The sequence below is a fragment of the Pocillopora verrucosa genome, chromosome 3, assembly GCF_036669915.1.
Source record: "Pocillopora verrucosa isolate sample1 chromosome 3, ASM3666991v2, whole genome shotgun sequence".
Classification (NCBI taxonomy): Eukaryota; Metazoa; Cnidaria; class Anthozoa; order Scleractinia; family Pocilloporidae; genus Pocillopora; species Pocillopora verrucosa.
In genome coordinates, this window is record NC_089314.1 from 841,592 (window position 1) to 869,568 (window position 27,977).

General features: G+C 37.3%; 3 protein-coding genes across 3 annotated transcripts; 1 reads left to right on the forward strand and 2 right to left on the reverse strand.

Annotated features, from left to right (window-relative positions):
• Window positions 1-272: 272 nt before the first annotated feature.
• Window positions 273-4,955, reverse strand: LOC131769634 (baculoviral IAP repeat-containing protein 1b). Its single transcript, XM_059085366.2, has 4 exons — window positions 4,652-4,955; window positions 3,569-3,641; window positions 1,897-2,322; window positions 273-1,427 (listed from the first exon to the last, which is right to left on the reverse strand). Exons 1-4 carry the CDS (start codon window positions 4,877-4,879, stop codon window positions 1,234-1,236), a joined length of 921 nt encoding a protein of 306 aa, XP_058941349.1. The 5' UTR covers window positions 4,880-4,955; the 3' UTR covers window positions 273-1,233.
• A 905-nt stretch (window positions 4,956-5,860) lies between these two features.
• LOC131769628 (transcription elongation factor SPT5-like) lies at window positions 5,861-21,462 on the reverse strand. Its single transcript, XM_059085356.2, has 31 exons — window positions 21,338-21,462; window positions 20,534-20,690; window positions 20,379-20,441; window positions 19,442-19,479; window positions 19,089-19,117; window positions 18,471-18,533; window positions 18,235-18,297; window positions 18,076-18,106; window positions 17,317-17,385; window positions 17,036-17,122; window positions 16,767-16,931; window positions 16,408-16,437; window positions 16,041-16,106; window positions 15,268-15,335; window positions 14,841-14,943; window positions 14,423-14,498; window positions 13,627-13,787; window positions 12,684-12,839; window positions 12,047-12,144; window positions 11,859-11,928; window positions 11,142-11,216; window positions 10,721-10,771; window positions 10,487-10,612; window positions 10,259-10,334; window positions 9,484-9,609; window positions 8,661-8,766; window positions 7,963-8,102; window positions 7,715-7,869; window positions 7,249-7,521; window positions 6,773-6,913; window positions 5,861-6,243 (listed from the first exon to the last, which is right to left on the reverse strand). The coding sequence occupies exons 1-31, from the start codon at window positions 21,371-21,373 to the stop codon at window positions 6,097-6,099; spliced, it is 3,045 nt and encodes a 1,014-aa protein (XP_058941339.2). The 5' UTR covers window positions 21,374-21,462; the 3' UTR covers window positions 5,861-6,096.
• Window positions 21,463-21,490: 28 nt separating this feature from the next.
• On the forward strand, window positions 21,491-27,926 carry LOC131769658 (tRNA (guanine-N(7)-)-methyltransferase non-catalytic subunit WDR4-like). Its single transcript, XM_059085398.2, has 11 exons — window positions 21,491-21,601; window positions 22,119-22,307; window positions 22,583-22,669; window positions 22,792-22,861; window positions 23,706-23,818; window positions 24,321-24,381; window positions 24,913-25,011; window positions 25,313-25,392; window positions 25,519-25,702; window positions 26,591-26,657; window positions 27,586-27,926. The coding sequence occupies exons 1-11, from the start codon at window positions 21,522-21,524 to the stop codon at window positions 27,792-27,794; spliced, it is 1,239 nt and encodes a 412-aa protein (XP_058941381.2). The 5' UTR covers window positions 21,491-21,521; the 3' UTR covers window positions 27,795-27,926.
• The last annotated feature ends 51 nt before the right edge of the window (window positions 27,927-27,977 follow it).

Here is a 27,977-nt window from a genome sequence, read left to right on the forward strand (position 1 = left end):
AGAATAAAGAAAAATATCAACTAGGGGACTATTAGTTGATCCAATACCAAATTCTGAGAACCACCATCATAAGAATTGTATGGCAGACAGTAAAAGAGATTTACTAATGAGATCTTGGAAGTGAAAGGGGTAAAAGTTTTCCACAAACCTCAGCATGAGATTGTTATCACTGACTCACAAACAATCCAAACAGGAGTTACACCACAATGTACTTTGAGTCACACATAAGGATATACTTTAAACATATTTTATTTTCATAAAAATTTCCGTGCCCAAAACCAGCAATTTTTAAGACAAATATGGAAATGTAAAAGAACTGAAACAGCTGTACATCAAGTTATAATTTAAAATCTGGACCAAAATTTGAAATCTTTAACTATGAGCAATCAATGACAACAGGTTCAAAAATGTTTACAAACTACTTTTTTTTTCAGAAAACCAAGGCCATATTGATATTATTTGAATAAAAATGGACTTAACCTATAGTCTGACAAATTCTGAGTGCCAAATGTTTTAAGTGGCAAAATTAAAGGGTAAAATTTTAGTTGTTGTCTCCCCTATATTTCATACAATAATATCTATATAATATAAGATCATTACATGATGTCTATTTTCAATAAACAACTGTTTAGTCTTTACACATACTAGATAATAAATAACTTAACTACTGCTGTGCATAAATAAGATAACTTGAAATAAATAGTTAGATAAATCTGTGATGCATTACAGCTTGACAAAAACCTTTCAATACTCATTTGATGTTATTTCAAACTTTTTTGAATTTGCACAAATTTGGACAACCAGTATCCTCATTTCATGTTCAACAAGCTAATAATAACCAATTATTTGACAATAAAAGAGTTATTTTCTGTGTATTTTCTTATTTCTTACATGTATTCAGTGATAAAAAAGTTCCTTTTTCATTCAAAATTAATTTTCATCAGCAATAGGAGCCATCTGACACCCTTGGCACTATTACTTCTCATGTGATTTTATTATAATTAGCAAGTTCTTTCTGTCATCCCTATTTGTTATTGTACCCAAAATTTTAGGGAAATTTATCTTGCAAAATTATTTTTCATAGTTGCACTTATTGACAATGAAAGACCTCTGCCATATCTGGCCAATCACAGTACATGCCTGCAATCATTTCCTAAAAAGGCTATTTCACTAGTGAGGGGAACTTTAAGAAGTGCAAGTGCTCTGTAGTGTTCGAATACAGAATGAACCCCATCAAACATTGCTTTCTTTTAAGTTGACAAGTCCCTCTGTGATCTCTGCTAAGGATTTATCACCACTCATAGCTGGATCGTCAGCCAGTGTTTTAGCCAGACACTTAGTTACAGCTTCCATCTGTTTCATAACAAGGTGCATTGTGCGTTCTGTAGTGTCTAACCGCTTCTGCAACTCTGTTAGATGCTTCTTAGCTGTGGAATAATGAATATGTGCTCAAGAAATTAACTATTAGTAAATATTAAAACAAAAGAAGTTTAAGGGAAAAAAAATTTTCTTCAGTCTTAACCCTTTGATCCCTAAGAGTGACTAACATCTAATTTCTCCTTTCAATATCACCCATGAATCACATATTAAGGTCATGAGAGTAAAGGAAAGGAGATTCAACTGAAGAACCTCTTAATTGTTAAACAAATTCTCCCTGCCAGCACATTAGGAAATGTATAGAGAACATTATGGAGAATATGAATACTAATGTTAGGGTGTAAAGGGTTAAGTCCTCTTTCATCCACCCCTACTACTTTTTTTCCAGTTCTGATTCACCCTAACTGACAAAACTACGATAAATTTTGTCCAGGATTGCTTATCACAGTTGCTAACAGCAGGGCATTTCTGGGGACACTGGCTTCACTTAGAGACAACATACTTGAGCAGTTTCCATACCTGGCTCTACTCCAGTTGCCTTACTCTGAATTGCACGCAACTGCTGCAGACGATGGCTTACTCCATCACAAACAGTTAGCAGGTCTTCCAGTTGGGTTTCAGTATTAATTGGCTTTTTTACTTCTTCAAGAGCCACAACATGTGGACAATCAGGATAGAACTCTTTGTGACCCTCCAAGGGATCATCTCCGGGCTTCCATTTTTTAAGGGTGCCCTGACACTTAAAGCATTTTACAATATCGTCTATACCGGTAAACACAAAGCCAGCTCTTGCTAGTTCAAAAACATTAACTGAGCTTGTTGAAGGCCAATACAAGTATGTCCGTACACGGTTTCCAACAATTGACAGGTCTGCTTGGTTGCAGGCCGGTTTGATGTCAAGGCTCTCAGGTTTTGGGACATGGTTTGTGGTATGCACTTGACGTGCTGAAAGGGACAGAACTTTTCTCAGACATTTTACTTAAGTATTAAAAGTTGACCATCTTTGTAAGTGTGTCGCTGACAGGACATGGGAATTTTTAAGTAAACTGATGGTTTTTGGGTTAAATTTGAAGAGTCAGGTGTACAATTTTAGAGATGAGACAGTTATTACAACTTTGGCGAGGAGACCAAATAAAAATAAATGGAAGAAATGCAATGAGAGATTAAGAGAAAATTATCAGCAAGTTTAAAAGATGGATTTTAAATGATAGGATTAATGTTACAGTTGATTAGAGGAAAGCCATACATTCACCCTGCCACTCTATCAGCTAAAATCCCAGCAAAAGTAACAAGTCTGATGTTCAAGTGTTTCCCGGTGTGTAGAAGTATACATGTGACTTAGGGCAGTAGACAAGCAAGGTTCCTTAATTTAACTGTAAGTATTGTTTAACAGTTAGTAGTGGTTGTGACTGCTTATGAATTCAAAGATTGTAAAATAAATTATCAATCAAGAGTGCATGCATTAAAAAAATTTATATATAAGTATATTTAAAGGTTATAAAAAAAGTTGGAAGTGCATACCACAAACCATGATAGCTGTTTTAAGTAACTTGACATATTTGATTTGAACATCTCAAAATGAAAATTCAAGAAATGGACGTGCAAAACGACATTTCACAATCTCCAAGATAGTTTTCAGTGAAAAAGACACCACCATACTCAGTATTTTTTGGATACAACAAAAAGAAGAATAGTGCATTTTTGATGCTATAATTTGTATCCAACTGGACAAACCTGCTGACTGATGCAAGGGATTTATCATGTTTATGAATAGCAGGGGGAATGCAGGCTTGGCATAGAATCATAATTTACACTGATGAAATAGTTATTTGTACACAAGTCATTATGAAAAAATACCATTTGCAAAATGGCATTTACAAAAAATTTTAAAATCATTTACATTATAAAGTTATCAACTACAGAACTGTTTGGTATTAATAGCCAAATGCCTGATGAGTTTGCTGGATAGAAAAGACTCCACACAGAGTTGATTAAATTTTCACAAAACCTACAGGGTTTTAAAGGTGGGGTTTAAGCATCACATAAATGTTTTATTAAAGAGGTCTGATTTTAGCATTAAACAACTGTTTTCAGAAGTAAGGGAAAGTGATAAAAGGGAAACTGATTTACAATCACTAACTAAAACAAAAAACCAGAAACAATGTTGAAACAATGAAAACTGTCTCATTACCTTCCTCCTCAGTCATAAAGGTTTGGTCTTTTTTCTTCTGTTCCTCTGCAAGCTTCTTTAGCCTACGTCTCCTCTATTATCACAAAAAAAGATAATTACTCCCAAGTCAGTTATAGAAGAGAGTCTGACATGGTAATCTTATCAAACATATTACTTTGTTCATAATTTACAAAAATTTTAGAAAATATCTGAAAAAAAAGGTTTGATATAATTGGCTTCTTTTCAAATCCTTCAATTCTCTGTTATTTAAGGTCCTTAAAATTTTTTCAAAACCAGAAGATGGAATATTAAAAGCATTTTGAGTGAACTTTGTACAATACAAAAATGTAAATTATTCCCAAACCCATAGGAAGTATTCAGGTACCTGTCCTGACTACAAAAACACAAACACTAGTAGTAATCCAAGGTGTGGCCTGTGCTTCAAATTTAAAAGTTGTACTTAATTATTCACTAAAGGTTTACTCAAGTAATATTTAAGAAATAACAGGATGGGAACAAGACTTCTCCAATTCATCTCACGTTTGCCTTAAAAGTTAAAGCTAACGTTTCAATTCGAGAGGTAAATTAAATCTTAAAATAAACATATTCCAAAACATCATTTTTCCTCACAGCCTACCCCACCCTAGAATATCTGCCCAAAGAAAAACTTGAAATTAACTATTCACCAATAAAACATTATATTTCCGAATGCCGACCATTTTGGGAACATATTCTTAAAAAAGACAAGGCAATTTTGTACAAAATATTTCAGTCAGGAAAATTGACTTACGTCGTAACTGAGAAAATTATGTTAACACCGTACACAATCTTCAACAACGCTATTAGCAGGTGCTCGTCTAGTCAATGCCGCACAAAAACATTCCGATTAACACAATTAGGAGTTCCATCTTTGCAGAATATCAACACTAAAAAAATCCACATTTTGCTTTCATTATTCTCAGAAATTAAAGGTTTAATGCTGTTTTCTGCGTTTCAATTTAGGTTATTTATTCAATTCAATGAAAATGTTGTTATAAAGCTGGTACTGTCAAACGGTTACAGGAAAGAGCAAAAACCGTAAAATGTTTTACAATTGATACTTACCCTAAACAGCTGAATGGCAACAAATATGGCAAATCCAGGAAGCACATATTTCCACGGGATGTGATAGCCAAAAATGTGGAAATCTTTGATGAATTTAACAACATTCGCGGCTATGTCTGCATGAGGTTTTACATGTTTCCCGTACACCGCTTTGATCTTCGGATAAAACACTGCTAAAACAACACCTAGTACAGCTAAGATGGCTATCTTAGTTTTAAGCTTTGCCATTCTTAGAGTTGAAAGAACAACGACAGCTCCAATGCCGCTCCTAAGAAGGCCTCATCAACTGCAGGAATGAAATAAAGTAATGTCAAATCTATTGTTTACATTGAGGGAAGCATGCGCGATAGGATGCCTCGTGCATGTGCCCACTTACCTCGTTCTTATGTGACCAATGCGCATCGTGTCTTTAAACCGCTAACAGGTCAAAACAATCAGAAGACGCCGCAAAGTTGAATATTATTTTGTTTATGGCTCTAATCTTTTGGAATTGTCATAAATCCTCACACATTTTGTAATTCACCCTTCCATAAGGAGATTTGTATTTAAATGGATTGCAATTCACTTTTAACTTTAGTTGGACACCTTGAGAACTAAGCTAGCTACATGAATATCTCAAGGTCCAGTGAATTTAATCAATATATGCTGAGACAATCAGGAGTCGAAGAGAATAATGGCTGAATTAAAGAAAAAACCCTGACAAATGCGATCTATTAAAGTTATTCTTGAATCAAACGGCTCAAGAGAATCGCTTTTTTAGGAAAGGAAAAAAAATATAATGACAAGAAACAAGTGAAGCTGTTGTGAATTCAGCGAAGAATTCTCGGATTTGTTCTCACTTTTTACTGAAGACAGAATTTATTCCAATTTGAACATTTAAAACAGCAACTTGGCACCCGCCAAAATTGAATCAAACGGAGACACTCCCGCTCTTATTCCCTGCTTTACCATCCCTCGCCCCCTTCTCTCCAAGGCTTCCGATCCTCCTTTCCTCCGTTTCACTCCAAACTTGATTTGCATTACCGGGGTGTAAATTGTTCTCTTATTTGTAACCGTTCTGAGGCTTATCACAAAAGGCAACATAAATAAGACTTACTCTGAAGTAAAACACAGAGCAAGAATCGTAACGTCTGTAAAAGTAAGTTTACTTGAAATAAATTCTTACTAACAAACTTACGGACAAACAAAGCATAAATAACAACATAAATCTTTCACTGAATGACAACTTTATTAAGATAGTTGAACAAGAATTACAAGTATTCATTAAAGAAACACCTTTATTTGGTTATTTCGGTCTGACATCTAAATAAAGCTACAGTTTATCAGACTTTCCTTTCCTGTGTGATCCCAATCGCCTGAGTTTAGATGTATACTCCATTTCACATTTTAAACTCCATTTCACAATACAAGGGAGTGCAATGAACATAATGATTATAAATTTGAGCTCAAACGGTTTGTCCAATTTTAGCTAAAAATTTGAGCGGTAGAATCTTGAGCTGCTCTGTCTGTTCCATCTTAATAATCCCATCCGGGTCGTCGATGTTGATCAGAGTTCCTATGCGTTCACGATCGTCTCCAAAGATGACTTTCACCTGTAAACAATGAGATAGGGTCACGCGATACCATTCAATTAAATTTGTCCAGAAGACGACTCCCATTGGTCATTAAATAACATTCGCCTGTGTAGCTGGCACTTTTGTAAGTGATTTGAAACGTTAGGCGGCAAAGCCGCAATAGGCATGGGATCGAAAAATCTCAAAATTCCGCCAATCGATATATGAGCGGTGCCGCCATAATTTTCATCGAGCGCCCTAAAACCGCCAGCAATGCAAACTAGACAATCTGAGCAGAAATCTACCACAGAATGAATTGGAAATTTGTTTGTTTATGTTGAAGTCTGTTGGCCGTGGATGATGGGCCTATGTTTAGACATCAGTGGAAGTGATTTGAAGAGTCTTGCAAAAGTCAGGAGTTGGGCGTCTCTGTCAAGGTATGCCTCTACAGTTCACGACGTGACTACCTAAACCTCTGATCTACGCAAAATAGTTATGATATTTTTACCTTCAGATTATCAAATCAAGTCAGTATGCATCAGTAAATGAAAAGATGATCGAAGAATACCTTATCCTGCTTAGCTGGTTGACCAGGGTCCACATTGTTAATTGAAACACTGACGTCCCGTTTTTCGTCGTACAGATACACGGTGCACGTGTTTCCCGACACAGTTCTGACCACGCCTTTTTTGTCCATCAACTGAGGGTCCTTGGCACAAAAATTAATTAAAATGAGCGTCAACCATGTTTATTTTTGTTTTTGTGGGTTTTTAGCGTAATATTTTGTGAGGGGATGTAGGTGCTTATCCTGTTTTTCTAACACAAATACACCATTCTCCAGAAAGGCAAATGAAACGAAAAATTAATCATTGACATAATCCCCAAAGCAGAAAAGGCGTTGCTTAAATTTTAAATTTCACATGAAACGACCTTCTGATATTGGTTTTATTGACAGACGTTAGTTTAAGTGTAGACTACGAGAACTCCCTTTAACTGATCGAAATACTGACTGAATTAACACCAAAGCGTGAAACTGAAACTTACCTCGTGGTTTTCATTAATTCGCACTTCGATATCAGTCGTGACCCAGTCAGCGTGCGACTCTTCCATGCCGGCCCCAGGGGTGTGTGGATTAAATGCCGGTGATATTGGAGCAATACTCCCAGGGGTCATGGGATTACCAAATCCGGCCGGAGATGGGGTCTGTGTGTACGGAGAGTAAGTGGGCTCCGAGCCATACATCCCACCACCGGGGGTATTGGGAGTATACGGGCCGCCGTATCCCCCTGGAGTTGCTGGGTTGGGAGTTCCATAGACCTGCATCACGAGAAAGTAAACACATTTTCATTTTTCCATGAAATGCAAATGGCGGGACAGAAACTTGGTTCATCCCATGGCGAAAAAATTATCCTTCAATTAGATGTGGTGCAAAACGCTAAAGAATGTCATCAATAACGTACAAGAAAGTCCCATTCCAAAGAGGAAACACAAGAGTGAGGACAAAACTTACCCCAGGGGAAGGGGTAGACGTGTCAAAATTGTAATCGAAGTCATCGTTGCGCGCTGGAGTATTTGGCTGCGTGGGATCCCAGGCTCCTCCGTGAAGCGGAGTGCGCGAAGGATCGTGCGAAGGCGTCATTGAGCCATAATGTGGCGTGCGGCTTCCTACAATCAGAGAATAGGGAAATAGCAGTAGTATGGCTCAGTATCTAATGAGGAAAAAAATTAAGTCTGAGCTTTATATATTAGGTCTCATACCATCTCCATGAGTTGGGGTCTGAGAACCGTACATGGGCGTCCGTGAGCCGTGCATGGGAGTCTGGGCACCGTACATTGGTGTCTGGGAGCCATACATAGGAGTACTCTTGTAAACAGAGCTGCCTTGGCTGGGTCGACCACTGGAAATGAAATAAGATGACATGTTACCATTTGTCTAAGAATTTTAATGGACATGATGTTTGAGTACAATTACCCTACATGTTGGACAAAAGACAGGAATCACTTCGGTACAGACTGATCCGAAAAAGGATCTTATTTCCAATTTAGTCCAATGACATAGCTCAAAAAATTGAACAAAATAAGCATATATTCACTGAAGCATTGTCGGCGATTTTAAGGAAGCTACCTCTCGATATTCTCTACTTCTGAGTATTTCTCTTAGTCGATGAAAAATATTGGTAATTTGACAGAAACCTTCAAAAATTAAATAATTAAACACCAAAAAGCACGAATACCATAAACGATTCAGCGATCCCCCCCTCTTTGAGGCCCATCTCTTTACCAATGCTCAGCACCAAAAACTTACTGGAACATTTACGGTGAACCACAAGAGAGTAATGATGGCCAAGAATGGCCAAGGATGGCCAAAGTTGGCCAAAATTGGCCAGGGTGGACACGGATTGTCAATGACGAAGATGCAAGAACATGCACAAACCATGATGAAGCTATTAGCTTACCCAACGATAGTGAGTCTCATTCTGTCGACAGAAATCGTCTTTACGCTGCTGTGAAGCTCGACCCGAGCAGTAGTTTCTGTAGCATCTTTCACGATACCAACATATCCTGCATGCAAACATACAATTTCATCAAGTAGCTTATTTTCAACGTCAAACAAGAACCAGATTTGACTAGAATTTAGCTCTTTTCACCAATCGGCCTGCTGCTGTATTGTAGTAAAAAGGAAGATGTTCAACTCATTGCTCATGTGCGCAGGAAAAATATAAAATACGAGTCTCCCAATAGAAATTGAATCTGACCCCTTCGATCTAGCGTTTCGATGCTCTACAACTGAGTTCCAGAGAACTCTATGATGAACTAGTTCATTTACAAGGTTAATACACATTAGTAGGCGACCTTAATCAGTTAGGATCAACAATGTTGAAAGCACTGTTTGTGTGTAAATAGATTTTAAAAGGTTGTACGTTTTGAGCAAGGTCTTCCAATAGAGAATGATGTTAGGCAGTTATTTCGTGCGTGGAGCAAAGAAAACACCTGAGTCTCCACCAAGATTCGGACTTGTGACTTTCTAATTTTGCGGCTGATACTCCACCTCTGGACTACAGAGAACTCGTAAATGAGTTAAGCAATAAACGAGCTCAACCAACTTCGACATTTACGATACTAAATAAAACTCGTCTTAGGGAATGTTCCGGCGCTCAATCAACCACAGTTTTAGAAATTCGAGTCACGCTGGGCCCTTAAATGATTTCAACTTCAACAAACGATCATCAAGCTAAAAAAGCAGAACATTCACGCTTTTTAACAGCCTAAGATATTTACCTTTATATGGCCCTTGTGAGATTCGAACAGTCTTGGAAATCAGCGACATATCGCGACCTCCGCGGCCACGTCCCCGACCCATGCCTCCTCTATGTCCACCTCGGCCGCCACCACCACCTCCGCCAGCTAAACAACAAAGCTCGTCATCAGAGCAATATTTTTAAAATTGAGTGACTACTGGAATCCAGGATTTCTTTAATTCTTGCGTCATCCTCAAGGTAGTGTCCTTCAAGGCCGTCCTTTTTTCCGGTGGGGGATGGGGAGGGGGGGGGGGAAAGAGAGAGAGAGAGAGTTTTGTAACACCTCTGAAAACTCTGAAAACAGTTACAAAGGAGATTACCCAAGACTTTCAATAAATTTTTCCACAAGCGGCCGCCGATGGTGTAATAGGCAGCTGTGCCCAGGAAAAGGGCCGTAAAGAGAATCTAAAGACGAGAGCCCTTTTTAGCCTCACAAGCTAAAAAGACGGCGGTAAGAGGTCTTAAAGGCCCGCGGTACCCGGTTTTAATTGGAACCTCTAAGACTACCCTCAAGGCCAATCTGATGCAAAACTAAAATCTATCGGGACTTGATCAATGGCATTTTTCTGCCTGCCAGGCAATTTTTGTTTGTTCCTTTCTTCGAGTCCTTTGCAGGGCGCTGGGATAAATTTTTTTTGGTTTGACGGGCCGTTGCATTAACTTATGTTTTCATTTTCCCACTACTCAATCGAAATGCTCTCCCTCAGATGCACTTCTAACTCAAAAAGAGACATAGAGTGTATGTGAACACTCACCTCCTTCTCTGGCGGGACTCGTTATTCGTGGTGAAGCTGGGGCAAATCCACTGATTCCTAACGTATTTGAAGCCGCCTAGGATAAAGGTAAGGACATAAAAATAATTGGAAATTTCCATTTCATCTCTTTCCTTTTTCTCATCCTAGCCCTTTCTCTCACAAATATCTCTCTTAATGCTATTCAAGTTCCCACGATTACGCCGCATGCTGCGTGCGACAAGTTATTACCTTTCCACCCCCCGCCAGAACAAGATGTTTCGTCCTGCATACAATGACTCCACCGTTCTCAATGACCATCTTGGAGGATAAAAAGGCAAAACTGCGGTAAAGATGTTTGATCTCTCCTTGCAGACCCTGAAAAGAAAATTAAGATTTTATATTGAGAGATAAGCCTTAAGCCTTCCTGTTCAGAGAAAGTATCGAGTATAATACTCAAATATCAGGTAAATGTTGGTTACTTACAGCATGCGGACCTTCAGTGACTTTCACTATGTCTCGGACTTGAACAGTGTTCTAGAGAAATAAGAAAACAAAAATAATATATATTTAATTATCGCCTATAAGAGCAAATACCATAATGTATACTGATAAAAACTCCCCTCTACCCGTGCTTAAGGCCGTGCCATTGTCTCTTTAGCATTTAGCGCCTAAAACAACACCTAACTTTTCTTTACATGGGAAACTACAAAGTAGCGCGAGAAAAATGACACTCTCCGCAGAAAGCACATAGTCTGTCTCATTATTCTTACACGACGAGTACACTGCTGATAACATTGAAGTACTGGTTGTCATGATGATTGCAATTGTTGTAACAAGCTACATGATAAAAGTACTTTTAGTTTGGTTTTTCTGAAATGTCTTTACAACATGACTCAGTGTTTACCTGTTCAGAATCCAATGCTACAGCGTTTTTGTTTTCTCTTCTTCTTCCCACTGCCTGGTGCTTTACTTGAATAACCTAAAAATTGGGAGCAGCGAAGGACATTTTTCTCATATGATTAACCTGGCAACTAGATTTGTTATACAAGGCCCCAATTTGTCGACGTGAGTTAGCGGCCATGAAGTATGTTGTAACCCTTTCACAATTTGGTATTCTATGGTCTGAAGCCAAGAGAGGTAAATATTTTCATTAAAAAAAACATTACTCATGCTTCATCGTTTCATTCTACAAGAAAAACTAAAGTTCTCTTTTTGCCTCTGTGACCTGAGTATTGAGCCTTGGAATGATGAGTGAATTTCCGAAACGCATGTCATCCTCATCGAAACACAAGCGGTGTGGCTTGCAGTTTAGTATGTCATGTAACATAGCGCAAAATGTCTTTTATTTTTTTCTGGCGACTGAAATAATATTTTAGCCTCCATATCAAAATTTTAGGTCGCTAACTGGCGACTCTGAGGAAAAAAAGTGGAGCTTGGAGCCCTGATAGTTGAAAACCATACAACATGCTACCAACTAAGATCATCCGATTTACTTTGGACAACCTTTTTTGTCAAGCCAGTTTGTTGAGACTTGAATCAGCAATTTCCGCTCGGATACGACACATAAAGGTGAGTAAACGTAGACACGAGTTGGCCATAAAAATGCGATCTTAAAACTTACTTTTCCATGCTGATTCAACACTGAAAACATGTCCCTGTCAAGACGAATGATAACTCCCACTGTCTGAGGACTACAAAGGAAAAAAAAGAAGAAGCCTCAACATTTGAAAATGCATTCATCATCAATACGTTAACAAAAAATTCAAGAGAACAAAGGTTTGTCTAGGTTTGGTTTGAACGCAAACTTACTCCAATTGGACCATGTCTCCCCACTGATGTTGTCCCATGGAGTCCACTCCACTGCTCCTTTCTGTACATAGCTGAAGATCTTTGGGTAAAACTTTGAGCTACAATGTAAACAGAGACCACAGCATTTCAATATTTTAAGCTCCACATTTATAGGATTAAGATTTTAAGTGGCTGAAAAGTCACTCCACAGACTTATATGTCAAGGGGATGGTCACCAAGGGCTCAATCCACTAATCCAAAATTTCGGTCTAAAACTGAATAGATCGGTTCGGTCCAACCGAAAAAGTAGCAAAAACCGTTCCCCCTTTCGAGGTGGACCACTTTTCTCGGTTGGACCTGCCCGACAAAAAAAGGAAAGTTTCTCTGATTCCGACACCATCTTTGAAACGCACACAAACTGCCAGCAACAAGTTAAATACCCTAAAGCAGCTGAGGGGAGACTACATGTACAACACTCGTTAGATTTTCTCGAAACACTCCGCTTCCCTCGTAATGCTACATTTCTTCAGCTGCTCCGATTTTCCTCAGACCTTCACTGACGAGGGGAAAAGGAGGGAAATGTTTCAACAATTTTGACAACTGAATAGTAGCTATTCGGATGTTGTAAGTGTAAGGGCTAACTAAGCTGCATACCTACCTCATGCATTGTTAGATCTGCAAAAAGTACCACCATATTATCTTCCACTCTAACAATCAGACCAGTGTCCCCTTCATACCGACCACCTATAACCTTGACATGATCACCCATCTTGAAGTGTTTTTGCAGTTCTTGTGCCTGGAATTCTAATGGATCCTGAAAGATAAGAGGTGAAACGAAATAACAGCAGTAATAAGTTGCTGGAATTCTCGAAGTTGACGCATGAAGTGATAAGTTTCAGAGAGATGTAAGTATTTGTCCACGCCTTAAACAAGAGCTCCAGTTATTATTCTATTCAACTTGATTAAAATTCCACACAGGCTGTTGAAGAGTTCATTTAAAACTATTTAAGGATCAGTCATTACTTACATTAAGGGAGGAGGGGGAGGGGAGTCAGAAGAAACAGGTTGATTTGAAGTTTTTTCAAATGTTGTGCTTCACCACAGAAAAGGGGAGTATTTAGTATTTAGTATTTTTCTACAATAAGTAGAAAAAGTAGTCAAGGCATTGTCCTGCCTCTGTTAGTGGTCAACAACCCTCCAATCAACAAAACCAACAGAAATCACATAATTCCCCTTCATAAGTTCCTTGAAAGTCCCCCTTTCCCCCAAACAATGTTTCAAGAAACTGGTCACCGTTTTGCGAACACCAGGTGACATTGAAAAGGGGGAGAGGGGAGATAAAGGTAAGTTGTAAAAAAATGCCCAAAATTAGTGAAGCATGAAAAACTTTGCCACTCATTGTATTCTGCACCTGGCTCTTTGTCAGACAAAAAAAAGAGAGAGAAAGAAACTATTAGAATCAAGTAACATGCATTTTAAGATAACTCTAGAATCATTGACACAAATTCCCTAAATCCTTCAACTCACTTACAAACACAAACTCAAAACATTGCTGTACATTTAAAAAATGAGAAGCAAGTGCTAGATCTACATGTGCAAACCTTTAGGTCCTCATGTTTTGGCATTATGGTGATTTTGTTTCCATCAATGCTAAGAACTGTGCCTTTTAAATTTGCCAAATCCCCTTCAGCAACTTCGACCACATCACCAGTCACAAAAGTATGTCTTTCCTCATCTGAACCTTCCCTTGAACCTTTTGGTACTACAAAAAAATAACTTTATACAATAAGCTAACCTATACATGCACTTTGATTGGTTATTTCTTATGATTTTTTGGAGGCTGACACATAGATGACATTAACATGAATGACTTGGCTTATTATTTAATAAAACGAGTAGATTTCATAGTGCCCTGTGACAGTTTAGTAAGAAACCACAGAAGATGGCAAAATGTAATAAGAACATCAGAGACACCATTGGCTGGATCTTCTCTGCCAATTTTTTTGTTTTTACCACATTTTGATGTCATTTGTGATCTGTTACTACACAGAAGCATGGCACCATGGAATCTATTCATTGGATGGAAAACGCTACACTCCCTGTAGGGTGTTACAAAGTGAGCTGGCATCTACATATGATTTCTAACCTAGCTGTTTCAAGGAATATACAAAACTTCTTTGCATCACTGTTATGATGTCCCATTGGAGATCAAGTAAAGTAGGTTCTAACTTTTTGTTGAAAATTAACTTCAATCATTCCTCTCTGCATAAGGACAGAGCATCAGACCTTTTGAGGATTTCATATGATTTGTAGTGAAACACACATACAGCAAAGAAAATGTAAATTTGATTTTGTCACCATCACCAATACAAACAGCAACTGATCTACAATTGTTACCTTCCAGTTCCACATCTTCAGGTGCTGTTTCAAATTTCTGAAGCTCTAACAGAGTGGGTTTAATGCCCTCTACAACCTGATAAACAGACAAACATTTTCAATTAATTTACCCTTACCAAAGGAACTACAACAGACTCTTACAACTTAAAAAACTGCTCTGACTGTAACCATCAATTCCTGCTGCTGAAGATGTGAAAAGATTCTTAAGCTGACATTCTTGAGCCTAAGCCCTTTGACCACTTAAGAAATTCTTTATGGTGGCCAATTTACATCATCAACTTTCAGTATGGAAGGTTCCCCCCAGTAAAAAGCCTTCAGTGTCTTAACTGTTAGATAGTTTTTTTTATGTCCCTAAGTTTCTGGTGCATGAACCTTCAAGAATAAAGCTTTGTTACACCTAATGTTTAAAAAAGCTTACAATAGCTGACATGGCCAGTGTCTTGTACATGAAGCCACCACGATATCGACTGCCTTCAAAGATCATGAAGTCACCATCCTGTCCAATGTCACCACCAATACCCCTGCATGAGACAGCAAACATGATTAGAAACAATTTTGTTCTTACTGCAGATCAAAAAGTTTCAACAAATTTGCTCTTAGGTTGCCTTCTGCCAATAAGGGGTGTTATTGGTGTTTTGTTTGATTGAAATTATTGTCTGAGATTATTTAGCCAGGGCCATGGCTGCTTTTACTGTCGTGTTACCCTATTTAGGTCTATGTCTGATTGTAATCAGATGGATAAGAAAGATGAATCAATCTACCAGGAGAGCTTGTAAAATATTAAGGTATAGTGTACTAAAAAATCAGTAATTTAAATGAAGAGTTTAGAACTAACAAAAATTAACCTTATGGCATCAGCATCAAATAACTTTTGTGGTGGCTTCCTTTTCCTTTTTCTCTTTTCCACAGCGTCCTTTAGAAATTTTGAATGGACACAAAATTGTAAGATGAAAATAAGGAGGTAAAGGAAAAAGCCTTTCCTTTGATGAGAGGGTACACAGTATGCACAATTCAGGGATTACCCATGCAACTATTCCTACAAATGTACATATAAATATCTCTTACTACCCAAGTTTGAGGTCTGTACTGTAAGTTATAGACCTGGTTTATTTGGCTTGGATATATCGCCCAAGAATGAAGCACTCAGGTCATAAATCTAAGTGGGCAAAATAAGGTTGTATAACTTAAAGTACAGACCATGGAAACGAGGTTAGCAAGATTTTCATTTTATCTCTGGGTTCAATTCAAACAAACTTTTAAATTTAGTGGACCATACAGTGAAATATAGCATGCTAAATTGACCAATCATCAAGCACATACTAACTGATAAATGTAATAAATTACCATAAACACAGTTAAAACAGTAAACAGTAATAAGTAAGCTCCCTGTCAGAGTAGCCTCCTATGGAGCTTTGATTTTGTAGCATGTTAACCCTCTTGGCTAAGCCCTTCCCTTCCCTCCTAATCCATAACAAATGAAAAAACTTTACAATTGATATTCATTTTGGCTAAGTATCATTTAAGTATCAAATATACTCCTATTTGAAAGCTGTTACTTGTTTTAATTTCCAATTACTAAAGGTTTTCCAGCCAAAATGTTACATGTAACTTACAGTACCTCAGCTGATTTAGCTAATCCTCTCATTCTTGTGTAGTCTATTCTAGGAATCATCTTCAGTGTCACCTTAAATGAACAGTATATGTAACATAAGAATCTAATTTCACATGAAGTTTAGTAATTCTTCATTGGTATCCTTTGGTAGCATTATACCTGGAGGTACTAAATAGACAAACATTTAAACTGGATGGCAGTCAATACATCAGTGATTCCATCAAAAGGTGTAGTCCAAACTTGGATCAAATGCACCTTGACGAGAAGCATTTGGAGAAAACCAAGAGATAGGAAAGTGGAGACTGATTGGAATGGCAGGATGAATAATTGCATCATTGTAATCATCAAAACACCACTTAGTTTAAAGCCTCACCTGATTTCTTGCTGTATTCACAAAATCCACCTGATGAAATTAGCAGAGATCAGAAATTAGAGTATGACAGACTTTAGGAAACCTCACAACAACTTAAATACCACAGTAGAAACCTTAGGTTTTACTCTCTTTCAAACCTTGAATCACTTCACTCTTAAAATGACTCTAAAAAGCCTCACAAAAAACTGCCCTTTTTAGGACTTACCTTGCCCTAATAATTAAACAATACAAACTCCATCCATTCCTTGTAATTCACTGACTTTGTTTTGAAGCATACAATGCACATGTCAAATATCAATTCTATTTCAATGTTTTCAACTCTCAATAGCTGCTACATAACTTTCTTTTGGTCTGTTTACCTGAGCAAGATCATCCTTATAGATTCCTCTCTTCAATCGAACCCATTGTCTTGGTTTAACTGACACGACTTCTTTAACAACCCTCATCACATCAGTCATTTCACGAATTGGTACCATCATTTGCTGCCACTTACCAAGTCGCAGAGTACCAAACCCTTCTATAGCCTATAAACAAGAAGCAGTTGTACACTGTAGTGAGTTGACATGGCACACATTAATATTATTTTGATAATCAACTGCTCCATTTTTAACATCTCCATATACATTACCTGTTTGACATGAGTCTGTTTGTAAGCTTCAATATAGATATACCCCTTCAGTCCCTCTACAGCCACAGCTGACTTGATCTGCAGAGGCTGTTTTCAAAGACAAGTTGAAATAATCAATATTTATATATACAAATGAACTACAAAGGTGAATAATGCTTTTTGTATGTACTGATTGGCTAGTTCAGAAGTGAGCCGCAAGTACTAGTCAACTCCAAGCAGCTGAGGAAAATTTGTGCTTTTAAAATTGTGCTTGTGAAATTGTGCTTACTGTATCTACTTACTTCATCAGTGAATTGCTGAGCAATGGCTTTTCGCATCAAGCCAATGACTGTTGCCTTCTCCTCTCCAATCTAGATCACACATTCAAAGCAGTCAACGTTACATTTGAGGTAGTATTACAATTTAAGTATGGTAGAGTCCACATAAAAGACTAGCTTAAATAAATGCTGTAGCTTATCCCTACCACTACAACACAATTCAAGAAAGTCCATCGCAGATTACCCTAAAATTATCTATCAGGTTTCTCTGAAAGCTAGCTGGTATCCATTCATTGTAATGGGTGGAGAGGTACAACAATCTGCACTGGGCCAGTAGAGTCTTTATTGGCCCATACAGCCAGAACTTAGCATGAAGTGATTAAGACTATTACTACCCCTTAGATGGGATACCACTCAATAACAGGTCACCCCTGTTCCCATCATCAAATTTTGTTTGGTATAAATTTTTACTCCTGGGTAAAATGAGGCAGTGTAAGAATAGAGTGTCTAGCCCAAGCACAAAAAAGTATTGAACCTTTAACTCTTCAACCTGTTTAATATGTAATTTCTCCTTGTGATTTCTTATCATCATCCTTTACACTGGTTATGAGAAGAGACAATGCTATCAGCTACATTGTAATACCTCACCATACCACCAAATAATTCAGACTGATTCAAAAGAAATGTATGTACAAAGAGGGGAGAATTACTAATTGGATGTTATGATTTAAAGAGTTCAGAAGTGTTGACCTATTCTGCTCAATGTTGCCTTTTTAACCTCACCTTGCATTTCACAGTCCACAAATTTGGGTCTCTGTGAAATTACAATAAGATGGAAAAATAAAATTGCTATTTATAAATATCTCTGTACCAAGCAAGAGAACAACCACAGAAACAAAAACAGAAAAAGAGAGCATTACTGAGCTTAGCTCAGTATCTTACTTGACACCAGGGAGAAGACTTTGCTGTTGAATCTGTGGCTGCAGTTCATAGTCATCTCTATATCTGTGGAGTTAAGTATAAAATAATTCAACTTCCTTTAGCTTGAGAATGACTACGTATTGATGCAAAACCTGACCAGAACTAAAATGAGATTTTTTCTACCCTCAAGTATTATCATGAAAAAAAGATGAAATTTGTAATATCACTGTAAAGTTCAAGCAATGTTTTGTATCAACCTTTCAGATGTCTCAGCAAACTTCTTCTTGTAATAAGCCTCCAATTCTTCAGCATTTTTGTCTCTAATCAAGAGAAAAAGGAAAAGGAATAAGTTGTTTGTTAGACACCAGTAGTTGTTAACACCTAAGAAAAGTGGTTTGTTATGAAAATGGAGTTCAGATCTAGTGCACAGACATTGACTTAATTGTGATTGCTACTAAATGTACATGTATACATTGACTGGCACCTCATAACTATGGAAATTGGGATATTTCTGGCATGCTGGAAACTACACTCTGCAACAAAATTAACTGGATAGTTGTTTTATAAACAGAGTTGATAAATGTAAATTGGCCACCATAGAGTTTCGACGCTGACGTTTGGAGAGTCAGCCCTTCATCAGAGGAAAATTAACTGTCATTTTAGATGAAAGAAGTCACTTTACAACCAAAATGAAAATAGAAGTTTAAAAGTGACAGTCATCTCTCCACAAAAAGTATCCCCTCTCCTTTTCACAGTCAGTCCCATAAAACAAGCACAACATCAGTTTGGAAAAGAACAGCCACAGAGAAGAAGTGGTATGCTATTAAAAGACATTTTATGAATCACTATGTTATGCTGCTATGTTTGTTACATACCCAAGCATCTGCTGTAAACGTCTGGCACCCTTAAGACACAGACAAAAAAAGTTGTTATTGAATTTGAATTCATATCATAGAAAGACACATACAAGAACATCTAAAAAATATTTGCATATTTTAGTATGGTTGTCTGCAATGAGAACCTTCTCAAGGTCAAAATTATTTTGTACTTCATCTCAAATGAGACAGTCATCAGTTCATGAGATAATAGTAATTTACTAAGAAGGGAGATTGTTACTACAAAATTTATGTGTGTATGTTCTGTATAATGCATAACATTATATTATGTTCTTTTTGGAATTGAAATACAAGATCAACATTATACAACCAGTTGGTCACATTCTTCATACCGATAAATCATCACCAATTGCTTCATCACCTAAATCATCTACAAAAAAAATATCAAAAATGATTAAGAACACTGGATTATTTGGAGGAAAGTCAAAACAGCATTTTTATTCAATGAAAAAGGTTTCACAAAATGTAAAAATAAACATGTCAAAAGCATGAAAAAGAAAGATGCAATTCATTTTAATCACATGTATTTGTATGTATTTGTGATATTTAGACAGGGGGGCCCAGTTCAGCTTAAAGCTGGTGTGAATGAGGGCTTGTATAAACAATAACAAAGTCAGACAACAACATTGTGGTCTACATTCCCTACTCTTTGCATGAAGTTCCTGGGTTCTTTAGCATCCCCCGCTAACCAACACAGGGAGGATGAGACGGCGCTTACAGCTTATTGTCCTTATCTGAGAAGACTTGAATGTTTAACCATTTTTAGACCCTGAGTGTTGCTACACTTTGAACCCTTGACCTCCCACACAGCAGTCCAACACTTTACAGTGTGAGCAAACAAAATCTGCTACTACAACTTTGTGATTATAATTCTTTCTTGGCATATGCATGGAGTGACTCTTTGTCCACTAACTCTGTGTGCAATTAAATTCAGGGGCTTAGTTTTATAAAATAAGGAGGAAAACCAAGGAATTCGAAGAGAAACTTTCATAGTACTAACAAGATCTAACAACAACTCCTTAGAGACACTTTTTCCTGGTTGTTCAAAAGACAGATAACACTATCCACTGTCACCTCGCCAGCAGATTTGCACTAGCATGCTCTTCCTGGTGGCGAGATGACTGTTCACCCTGTGGATAGCGCAGCACATTTTGTTAATGTTGCTGGATTGATCGTCTGCCCTTTGAACAATGGAACCTGGTCTAAGAATCAAAACCCAGGGAATGGTGATAAGAGAAACACATTCTGACAACATTCAACAGAACTGACTTTCAATTAAATCTGTGTATCCATCTTCAGGTTCAACATCTTCATCATAATCATCATCAACATCTAAAAGAGCAAAAAATAATCATTTAGGTAAATATCACAAAAATTTATTTTTCCCCATTGTGTTGAAGAATTAGCCTTGTAAAATAGCAAACCTGCTTCATCTATGATAAACCCAGCATTATGACGCCTTTTCTTCTTTCTCTGTCTGTCATCGTAGAGCTCATCATCTTCATCGTAATCCTCCTCATCGTCTTCTTCGTCATCATCAACTTCTTCATCATCCTCTTCCTTAGTGATATCCTCGCCTTCCTACACAACACCATTAACAAATAATTTAGTGTTAACAACTGAGTTGAAAACATAAATTAGCCACTGTAAAGAGTTTAAAGGCTGACAATTTGAGCGTTAGCCCTTCTAACCAAATTGCCTGGGGAGCTCAGACCTCCCAGGGAAGAGGAGACTCTCGTTCAAAACTAACCGTTTGCCATTAGAAAAATACCCATTCGTGCCAAATGCTATTGGAACTACGGAATATACCGACTGATAAGGTAAAAATGACCACCTTTACCACAGAAATTTTTAACCAAAAAGTAACCTACGAAAGCTGCGTACAACTCGCAACTCAAGCTTTTCATGTGTAACAAACAGGACTAATTCGAATGTGGTAACACGTACATGCTAAATCGCGATTCGATGTAAAATTTAACATATTTAGTGGCACCCGGAGCAAAATAGAGAAAAGAAATGTGAAGCTGCATTAACAAATAACCTCTACGACTTATTTTATTAAAATATTTTCAGAGTTTCTTTCCCTTATAATTTGTGCAAACTACTCACGTACACCAGAAAGTTCCTACACAGGTTTGAAATTTTAGAACAATAAAATTGCTGCACACAAATAAACTAAGAGGTAATATATAAATAAAATAGAAGAGGAAAAAATAAAAGCCTCATACCTCATCCGAATATTGTGAATCGTCGCTATCAGACATGCTGTGTTTGAGAAAAAGACCTGGTAAGACAAGACAACTAACACACTTTTTCTCTAGCTCAAGATGGCGGCGATCATCACATTACCATCCGGGTTAGTCCTTCTTCATGTATGGGTATTGTATTGTCTCAAAACATTTTAGATTCAACATGGCGGATTTGATATGGAGTTTTGGTGGTAATTTTCTCGCCGTTGTTTGCAATACTGGAGCTAAAGTTCTGGATGTAAGGTGGGAGATAACGAAAATATTGATGTAAAGACGGAAAAGGGTAAAAATAAATTGACAGTGGTGCATCGTTCGGAATTCAAACCACCCTGAGCATGGTCGTGTCGCACAGCTTGCACGTGCAATTGTGATTAGGACACTTTTGAGCTCTGGTGTTTTTGAACACTTTACAGCTTTAAGTGCGGAATCATCAACTGCTTTCCAGTTTTTTGGAAAGTATGATGTATCACAAGAACTTTGAGAGAAACTTTTCGAAAGAGAGAGGCCAGGTTCTGCAATAGGTTCAATTTAAATTTGTGGGTATGTTAGGTTGTTCTATCATATCATTATCACTTTTCACTTTTACTTTTTAAAAGGAGGGGGGGGGGGAATCACACGCGTAATCCTTTTGGGACTTCCCGAGATTGATCTGGGACTGATCCCTACTTGATTGTAATTTAGCATGTTTCCTTAAATTAACTTGAAAAGTACGCGTTGTTTGGAAAGTAACAGTAGTTGCTGTTTCTCCCTTTTTGCATAGAGATGGAACTTGCAAGTTCTCTTATGCTGTTGATTGTGTACGGCAGTCAGCTTTACCAGAAGATGCAAGTACACTGGGACATGGAGTACTTTGCTGTTTTTCAAAGTCTGGAGGGTTGTTTGCCATTTGTACTCCATATAAAGAATTATTCATTTGGCAGACAAGTGACTGGAAACTGCTGAACAAGAGGTACTGTTAACCTGTTACACCCTGACACCAGTACACATATTTGCTTAAATTTCTTCTCAAGAATGTTAATATATTTGGTGAGGAGTCCTAATTGTTCCAGAACCTGCATGTAATCGCTGCTTATCCAGACATTGTACCTTTTGACAAAAACAATTCAAAGTCAGACAGTTATTAATTGGAAAAGGGGCAAAGGACACAACTTAATCAAAGAATTAAGACATACCATGAGTTAGTTCTAAAGAGCCTTTTAAATTTTTTGCCATTTGCTATTTCAGAGAGGTCATTAGAAGATCAACAGTTATATTATTTACAAATAAAGAGGACAGCATTATAGTCAGTAACAAAGGAGGAGATGTTTACAGGTCTGTCAAAATGAGAACATTTTATATACTTGATATCTGAATGTGAAAATTGGTGTGACTAGAGGGTAATTGAAGTCTACAAGGTGAGTTATTGATGGATAATTACTTCAATCTCCTTCCAGGTTTTCTGTACATGACGTTGACAAAGAAAAAGAACTACTCTTGGGACATGTTTCTATGATTTTAGACATGGTAAGGTACCAAGTTCTAATATTTAGATTTGAGATAAAATTTCTGAGGGAGTTTTTGAACATAAAATAATTTTAATAAATGGTGTGATAGGTCTTGTCATGAGTGCAGGACAAAGAAAAATTCTAAATCCCCATGAGGAGTACTAAATAAGTACATCAGTGTTGTAAATAACATAAGTGATGTTATCAGTGGAAAATCAATAAAAAAAGAGAGGGACATAAAAGAAAGGAATGGATGAAAAAAGGAACTTGACATAACAACTGAGTTAGGGCTACATACCTGTGTACTGTATTTTCTCATATAAGTGCCAATGTTGTAATTAGCACCCTCCCCCAAGGCAACACCTACCCTCTAGATCATAATATCAACCAGGCCTCCACCTCCCTCTAATAAGCACCTTCCCTTCCCTCCTCCTACTTTCTTAACGAGTAGGGATACAAAGAAAACCTGTTTCTATTGCCACTTAATTTATAACTTACTTTTAAGCATCAACTACAGGGAAATCAGTACAGGAGAATGATGTCTTCTCTGTTTAGGTCACTTCCACCTATTTCTATCTCCATGTGCTTGCAGAGTTCCTCTATATGCATTGCTTGTTCTTTTAATTTTCTATCTATTAAGTCACTTTCAGCTATTTCTATAGATCTATATGTGCTTGCAGGGTTCCTTCATATGTAGTCTTTTCTTTTAATTTTTGTTCTTTTTAGCCAAAATGGCGTCCACTTTGCTGACCATGGGCAATACACCAACTTGTCTCTATTAATTTTCTTTTTAGAATGTGCTTGATTCTTCTTTTATATATTTTAATCTATTTTTTATCACCAATTATTTTTTATATTTCAAGGTTCTTACTGAAGATGACAAGTTTTTAATTACATCAGATAGAGATGAGAAGATACGAGTTAGTTGGTTCCCAAACTCTTATAGCATCCATACATTTTGTCTTGGACATTTAGAGTAAGTTTATTAATCACCTCTAAATAATGTACATGTAGAAAATAGGTCTTGCATAGAATTAATGACAATTGGCAATTTTATAGAAAAATGAAAACACAGATGTATGTTCTGAACTGAGTAGGCATATAAAGTAGAATTCCCTTCTAGGGAGCTCTGTTTGTAATTGCTCCTCTGGAAAATTTTGAAATTTTAAACCTTCTGAGATGTGGTTTCTGGCATTCTGGAACATATTTGAATAACCTTTTTTACCCAGACATTGATCTTAGTATCAGTTAAAAAATACTTGATTTCTATCTTTGATCATAATTCACATACTCATTACCCAGTGCAAAATGGTCTGACAGCCAGTGGGTTTCTGCCTTCTACAAGCTCTTAATGACAACCTTGGAAATCAGAATGAAAATATTTGTCTCAGAATTGAATGATCCAAATGATCACAAGTTCAATTTCATTTTATAATGGAAATTACAAAAACAAAGTGTTATCCTTTATGTCTCTGCAGTTTTGTTAGCTGTTTAGCTCTGTTATCAGGAAGTCAAAACATTCTCGTGTCAGGTGGAGGGGTAGGTGCTCATATTTTGTTTAACCCTTTCACTCCCAAGATCTAATCAATAATTCTCCTTACTATCTGCTATACAATTCTTATGATGTTAGTTCAGAGAATTTGGTATTGGATCAACTAATAATCCTATAATTGATATTCTTCTCTATTCTCATCACCTACCTGCTTGATATTGTATACATATTTTAAGGCGAAATTCTGTCTTGGTCACTTGTGAGGGTGAAAGGGTTAACTTTGTTAATCTTAGTGGTATCTGATCTCTTAATGAAGGTAGAGTATTGGATAATACTGATGGCAGCTCATCAAGAAATTTGGTCAACACTTGACCTGCAGTTTTTTTGGGGTCAATTTCTGTTTGAAAAATGTCTTCTTTCACTTTGTCACAAGTGTATAATTGCAATAGTTTCTGGAGTTTTTATATATCACTTTATGTTACATGGTCCTTCTAATGCTCAAACTTACTACTCGTTTAGGATGGAACTTGTTTTTTTTTTTAATTTTTATTTACATGTTCTTAATTTCTTTATGCAAGGATGGGACTGTCACATTCTGGAATCCTGAATCAGGCAAAGATATAGCTTCAGAAAAGATAGATTACTCAACAGAAGACATCAAAGAGGAAAACCCTGAGGTAGTTTCCTTGCATTGTAACCCTGACTTGTTTTTCAATAATTGTAGGGTACCATTATTGGGTGATGATCTCACCTGGCATCAAGTGTGTATTGGGTTCATTCTTGCCCTGAGGATTTTTATAAAAGTTCTCCTCCTTTCCAATTGTCCAAGTTCCAATTTAGTTTGGTATTTACTTTTTGGACGTGCTTCATCTCAATTATATTTGTTTTCCCTTTTGTATTTAGTTATTTGTTCATGTAGTTATTAATTTTGAGGCCTTTCTTCATTAACTAACCAGTTTTGCTGACCCTTCTCCACAGGATGATCAGCACTGTGGTCCAATTGTTTCATCCTTAACTTGCTGTTGCAGAAACTCAGTGGTGTGTGCTATTATAGAAAGGTATACCTGTTTCAATTTCCCTCTGAAATCTATTAGATTTAACTTGGAGGATTACTCATATCATTATCATGGTAATTATGGAAAGGATCAGCAATGAAGTGTTTACCTAAGTTCTTTCCCTGGCAGATGTAAAATCATTTCTTTATACCATGCAAGTCAAAAGGAGGTTATAACCCTCCCTTCCTTAGAAGCAAATGTGCCCCCCTGGAGTGCAGTATTTGACCCAGAGGGTAGACTCTGGTGTGTGCAGCCCTACCCTGAGGAGCCTGTGTTGGTTTTTGAACCTAGCGGACATTCACCAGACTTAACGGTTTGTGATACAGAAATTGATTTCAGAGCGCTTTTCGATTGAGTGTCGTAAAGCCAAAACCAAAGAAACTACAATGACCTTTCAGATTAAGGAAAGTATTGCAAGTAGCCAATGAGAACTCAAAATAAAGAAGCAAGCCGCCTAAGACGCGGGCGACCAAGTCGTGATTGGTTTTAGATTTGCATCTGATTTTGCGCGAGTTTTCTGGACCAATCACAGAGCAAGGCAAAGCAAATCGGATTACTTTCGACACTCAATTGAAAATGACTTCAACTGGTTTTCTCTTCATGGTGAATCTTTCTGTGAACATTTTCATATATTCGTTACAAGAATGGTGTTACGTTACTAGTTAGGTGAAACAAGGAGTCAGAAATCAAACTTTGACCAACGACATACGTGAGAAATTACTATCTTAATGGAGTTCGCATCACAGTTACAGCATTACCGTGGTCTCCCATTAACCTGAAGGAAACTGCACAATATATACCTCTCACTGACTAAGCTCGAGGTCCTTACCGTATGGTACAGATATTTTGTCTTTTCATTGATGACCCATAAATCAAAGATGAAAAGAACGAGAATCCGTAACTTACAGAAACGACCAAGTAGACTGGGTCAGCAAGATACTTACGTCTATTGTGTGTCTGGCGGATGTTGAAAAAGAATTCTAATCACGTGGAACAAATGGGGCCAAGAGCGCAGTTCTTTTTTTAGTAATTTGTTTTTTTCTATATGCAAGAAAGGTGGTCTTTTTTTTAATCTGAGACTTTACACTCACTCTTGCTAAAAAGTTGAGGTTTTGAATAGGTCTGAATAGCCTTTTCATTTACTATTTCTTGCAAGTGTGATATCTTATAACATTAAAAAATTGTTTTTTTCCCCTCGCAGTACGTAAAACTGGTGTCGGATTTTACACCGCTCCTGTCCTCAGTTAGCGACTGGAACTATTTAAAAGGTAATTTTTACATTACTTATTGAAACTGTAGTTTCGGGCTGTTAAAACTGTACATATTTCATGAAGTAATTAACACCATGGCTAAAGTTAGCCCCATGTTAGCACTGCTCAAGTGGTGTTTATTACTGCGAAGATCGCTTTCATATTCTTAGCCCTATGTTGTTGGCGTTTGACCCAACTACAACTTGGCCGCATTTACACGGTACTGGAATCAATGAACTTACGGTTTGCTTGTGAACATCTTGCATCTCATTTATTGAAAGCAATTTACGCTTAAATGCAAGAGAAAAGAAAAGGGGCTTTAAGACCGGACCTTGACTGCCTCTAGCTTTTTTTTTTTGGAAGAATTTTATCCGTGATTCCGTATCACGGGCACCTGAAATCTAGCCTCGCTCTTACAAAGGATTTTTTTAAAATAAACACAAGAATGAGAGAGAGGAAGTTGAACAGGATTCTACCACTTGAATCGTTTTTGTTGTTGTTGTTGTTTTTTTTATGATTAATTATTGAATAAACTTATTTATCACTCGTGATTTATTTTCTAAGATATCGGCAAAATTCTAGCAAAACTCAAGTAAGTAATCACAAAGGCCTTTCAGATCAGTGATCAATATCTCAAGAAGCCATTGAAAACTTGAACTAAAATCGGCCAAAAGCGTGGCAAAACGAGCGTGCACGTGTCACGGGTTGTGCATGCATATAATTGGTTGAGAGAGTAAAGTAAGTTTTCGACCTATCACATTGCGAAGTTGGGGTTAAACGATGCAATCCTGGATCTCGTGCGACACAAATTAAATTGTTTAATGTCATCGTGATAAAGGGTTTCTTATTCAATAACGCAAGGCTTTGTTGGGCGTAACCGCCCCCTTGTCCAATCATGGTGTGAGTTTTATGATCCGGAACTGACCCCCCACATTTGCCCACGCAGGTAGTTTAAATCAGGAGCGTAAACTGGATACGCTAAGAAAGAAAGAGGTCGACAATTTAACGGAGTACTTGGCAAGAAAAGAGGAACGAATAGAAAAGAAAAATAACAAGAGTAAACAGGACAACGGTCATACTAAAATGGACAGCTCCACCGTTGAACCGACCACAGAAAGTGAAGCAAAGAGACCAAAACTTGAGTTGACAAGTTAACTTGGCCAACTAAACAATGAGTGTTCGCTACTGCCCATTTGATACACTTGTGTAGTCCTTGAATCAAACAAAATCTATACAATTAAAAACTCTTTGGAATCCTAGTGCGCCTCTAATTCTGATAAATCGGGAATAACTCCAAGCTGTTGCCAAAACATTACATGTGCTCTTACATGGTAAATT

Bases quoted from the DNA above. Each gene is read 5' to 3' on its own strand.
- LOC131769658 (XM_059085398.2), top strand. From the start codon at position 21,522: ATGGCGGATTTGATATGGAGTTTTGGTGGTAATTTTCTCGCCGTTGTT. The intron at 24,382-24,912 runs GTAGGTGCTCAT...TCTTTATGCAAG, and splicing joins TTCTCGTGTCAGGTGGAGGG to GATGGGACTGTCACATTCTG. The intron at 25,012-25,312 runs GTAGTTTCCTTG...CCTTCTCCACAG, and splicing joins TCAAAGAGGAAAACCCTGAG to GATGATCAGCACTGTGGTCC.
- LOC131769634 (XM_059085366.2), bottom strand. From the start codon at position 4,879: ATGGCAAAGCTTAAAACTAAGATAGCCATCTTAGCTGTACTAGGTGTT. The intron at 3,642-4,651 runs GTAAGTATCAAT...TTGTGATAATAG, and splicing joins TTGCCATTCAGCTGTTTAGG to AGGAGACGTAGGCTAAAGAA. The intron at 2,323-3,568 runs GTAATGAGACAG...TGTCCCTTTCAG, and splicing joins CTTTATGACTGAGGAGGAAG to CACGTCAAGTGCATACCACA.
- LOC131769628 (XM_059085356.2), bottom strand. From the start codon at position 21,373: ATGTCTGATAGCGACGATTCACAATATTCGGATGAG. The intron at 16,932-17,035 runs GTAATGTATATG...TCTTGTTTATAG, and splicing joins AACAGACTCATGTCAAACAG to GCTATAGAAGGGTTTGGTAC. The intron at 6,244-6,772 runs GTATTCTTCGAT...CATTGTTTACAG, and splicing joins AACCAGCTAAGCAGGATAAG to GTGAAAGTCATCTTTGGAGA.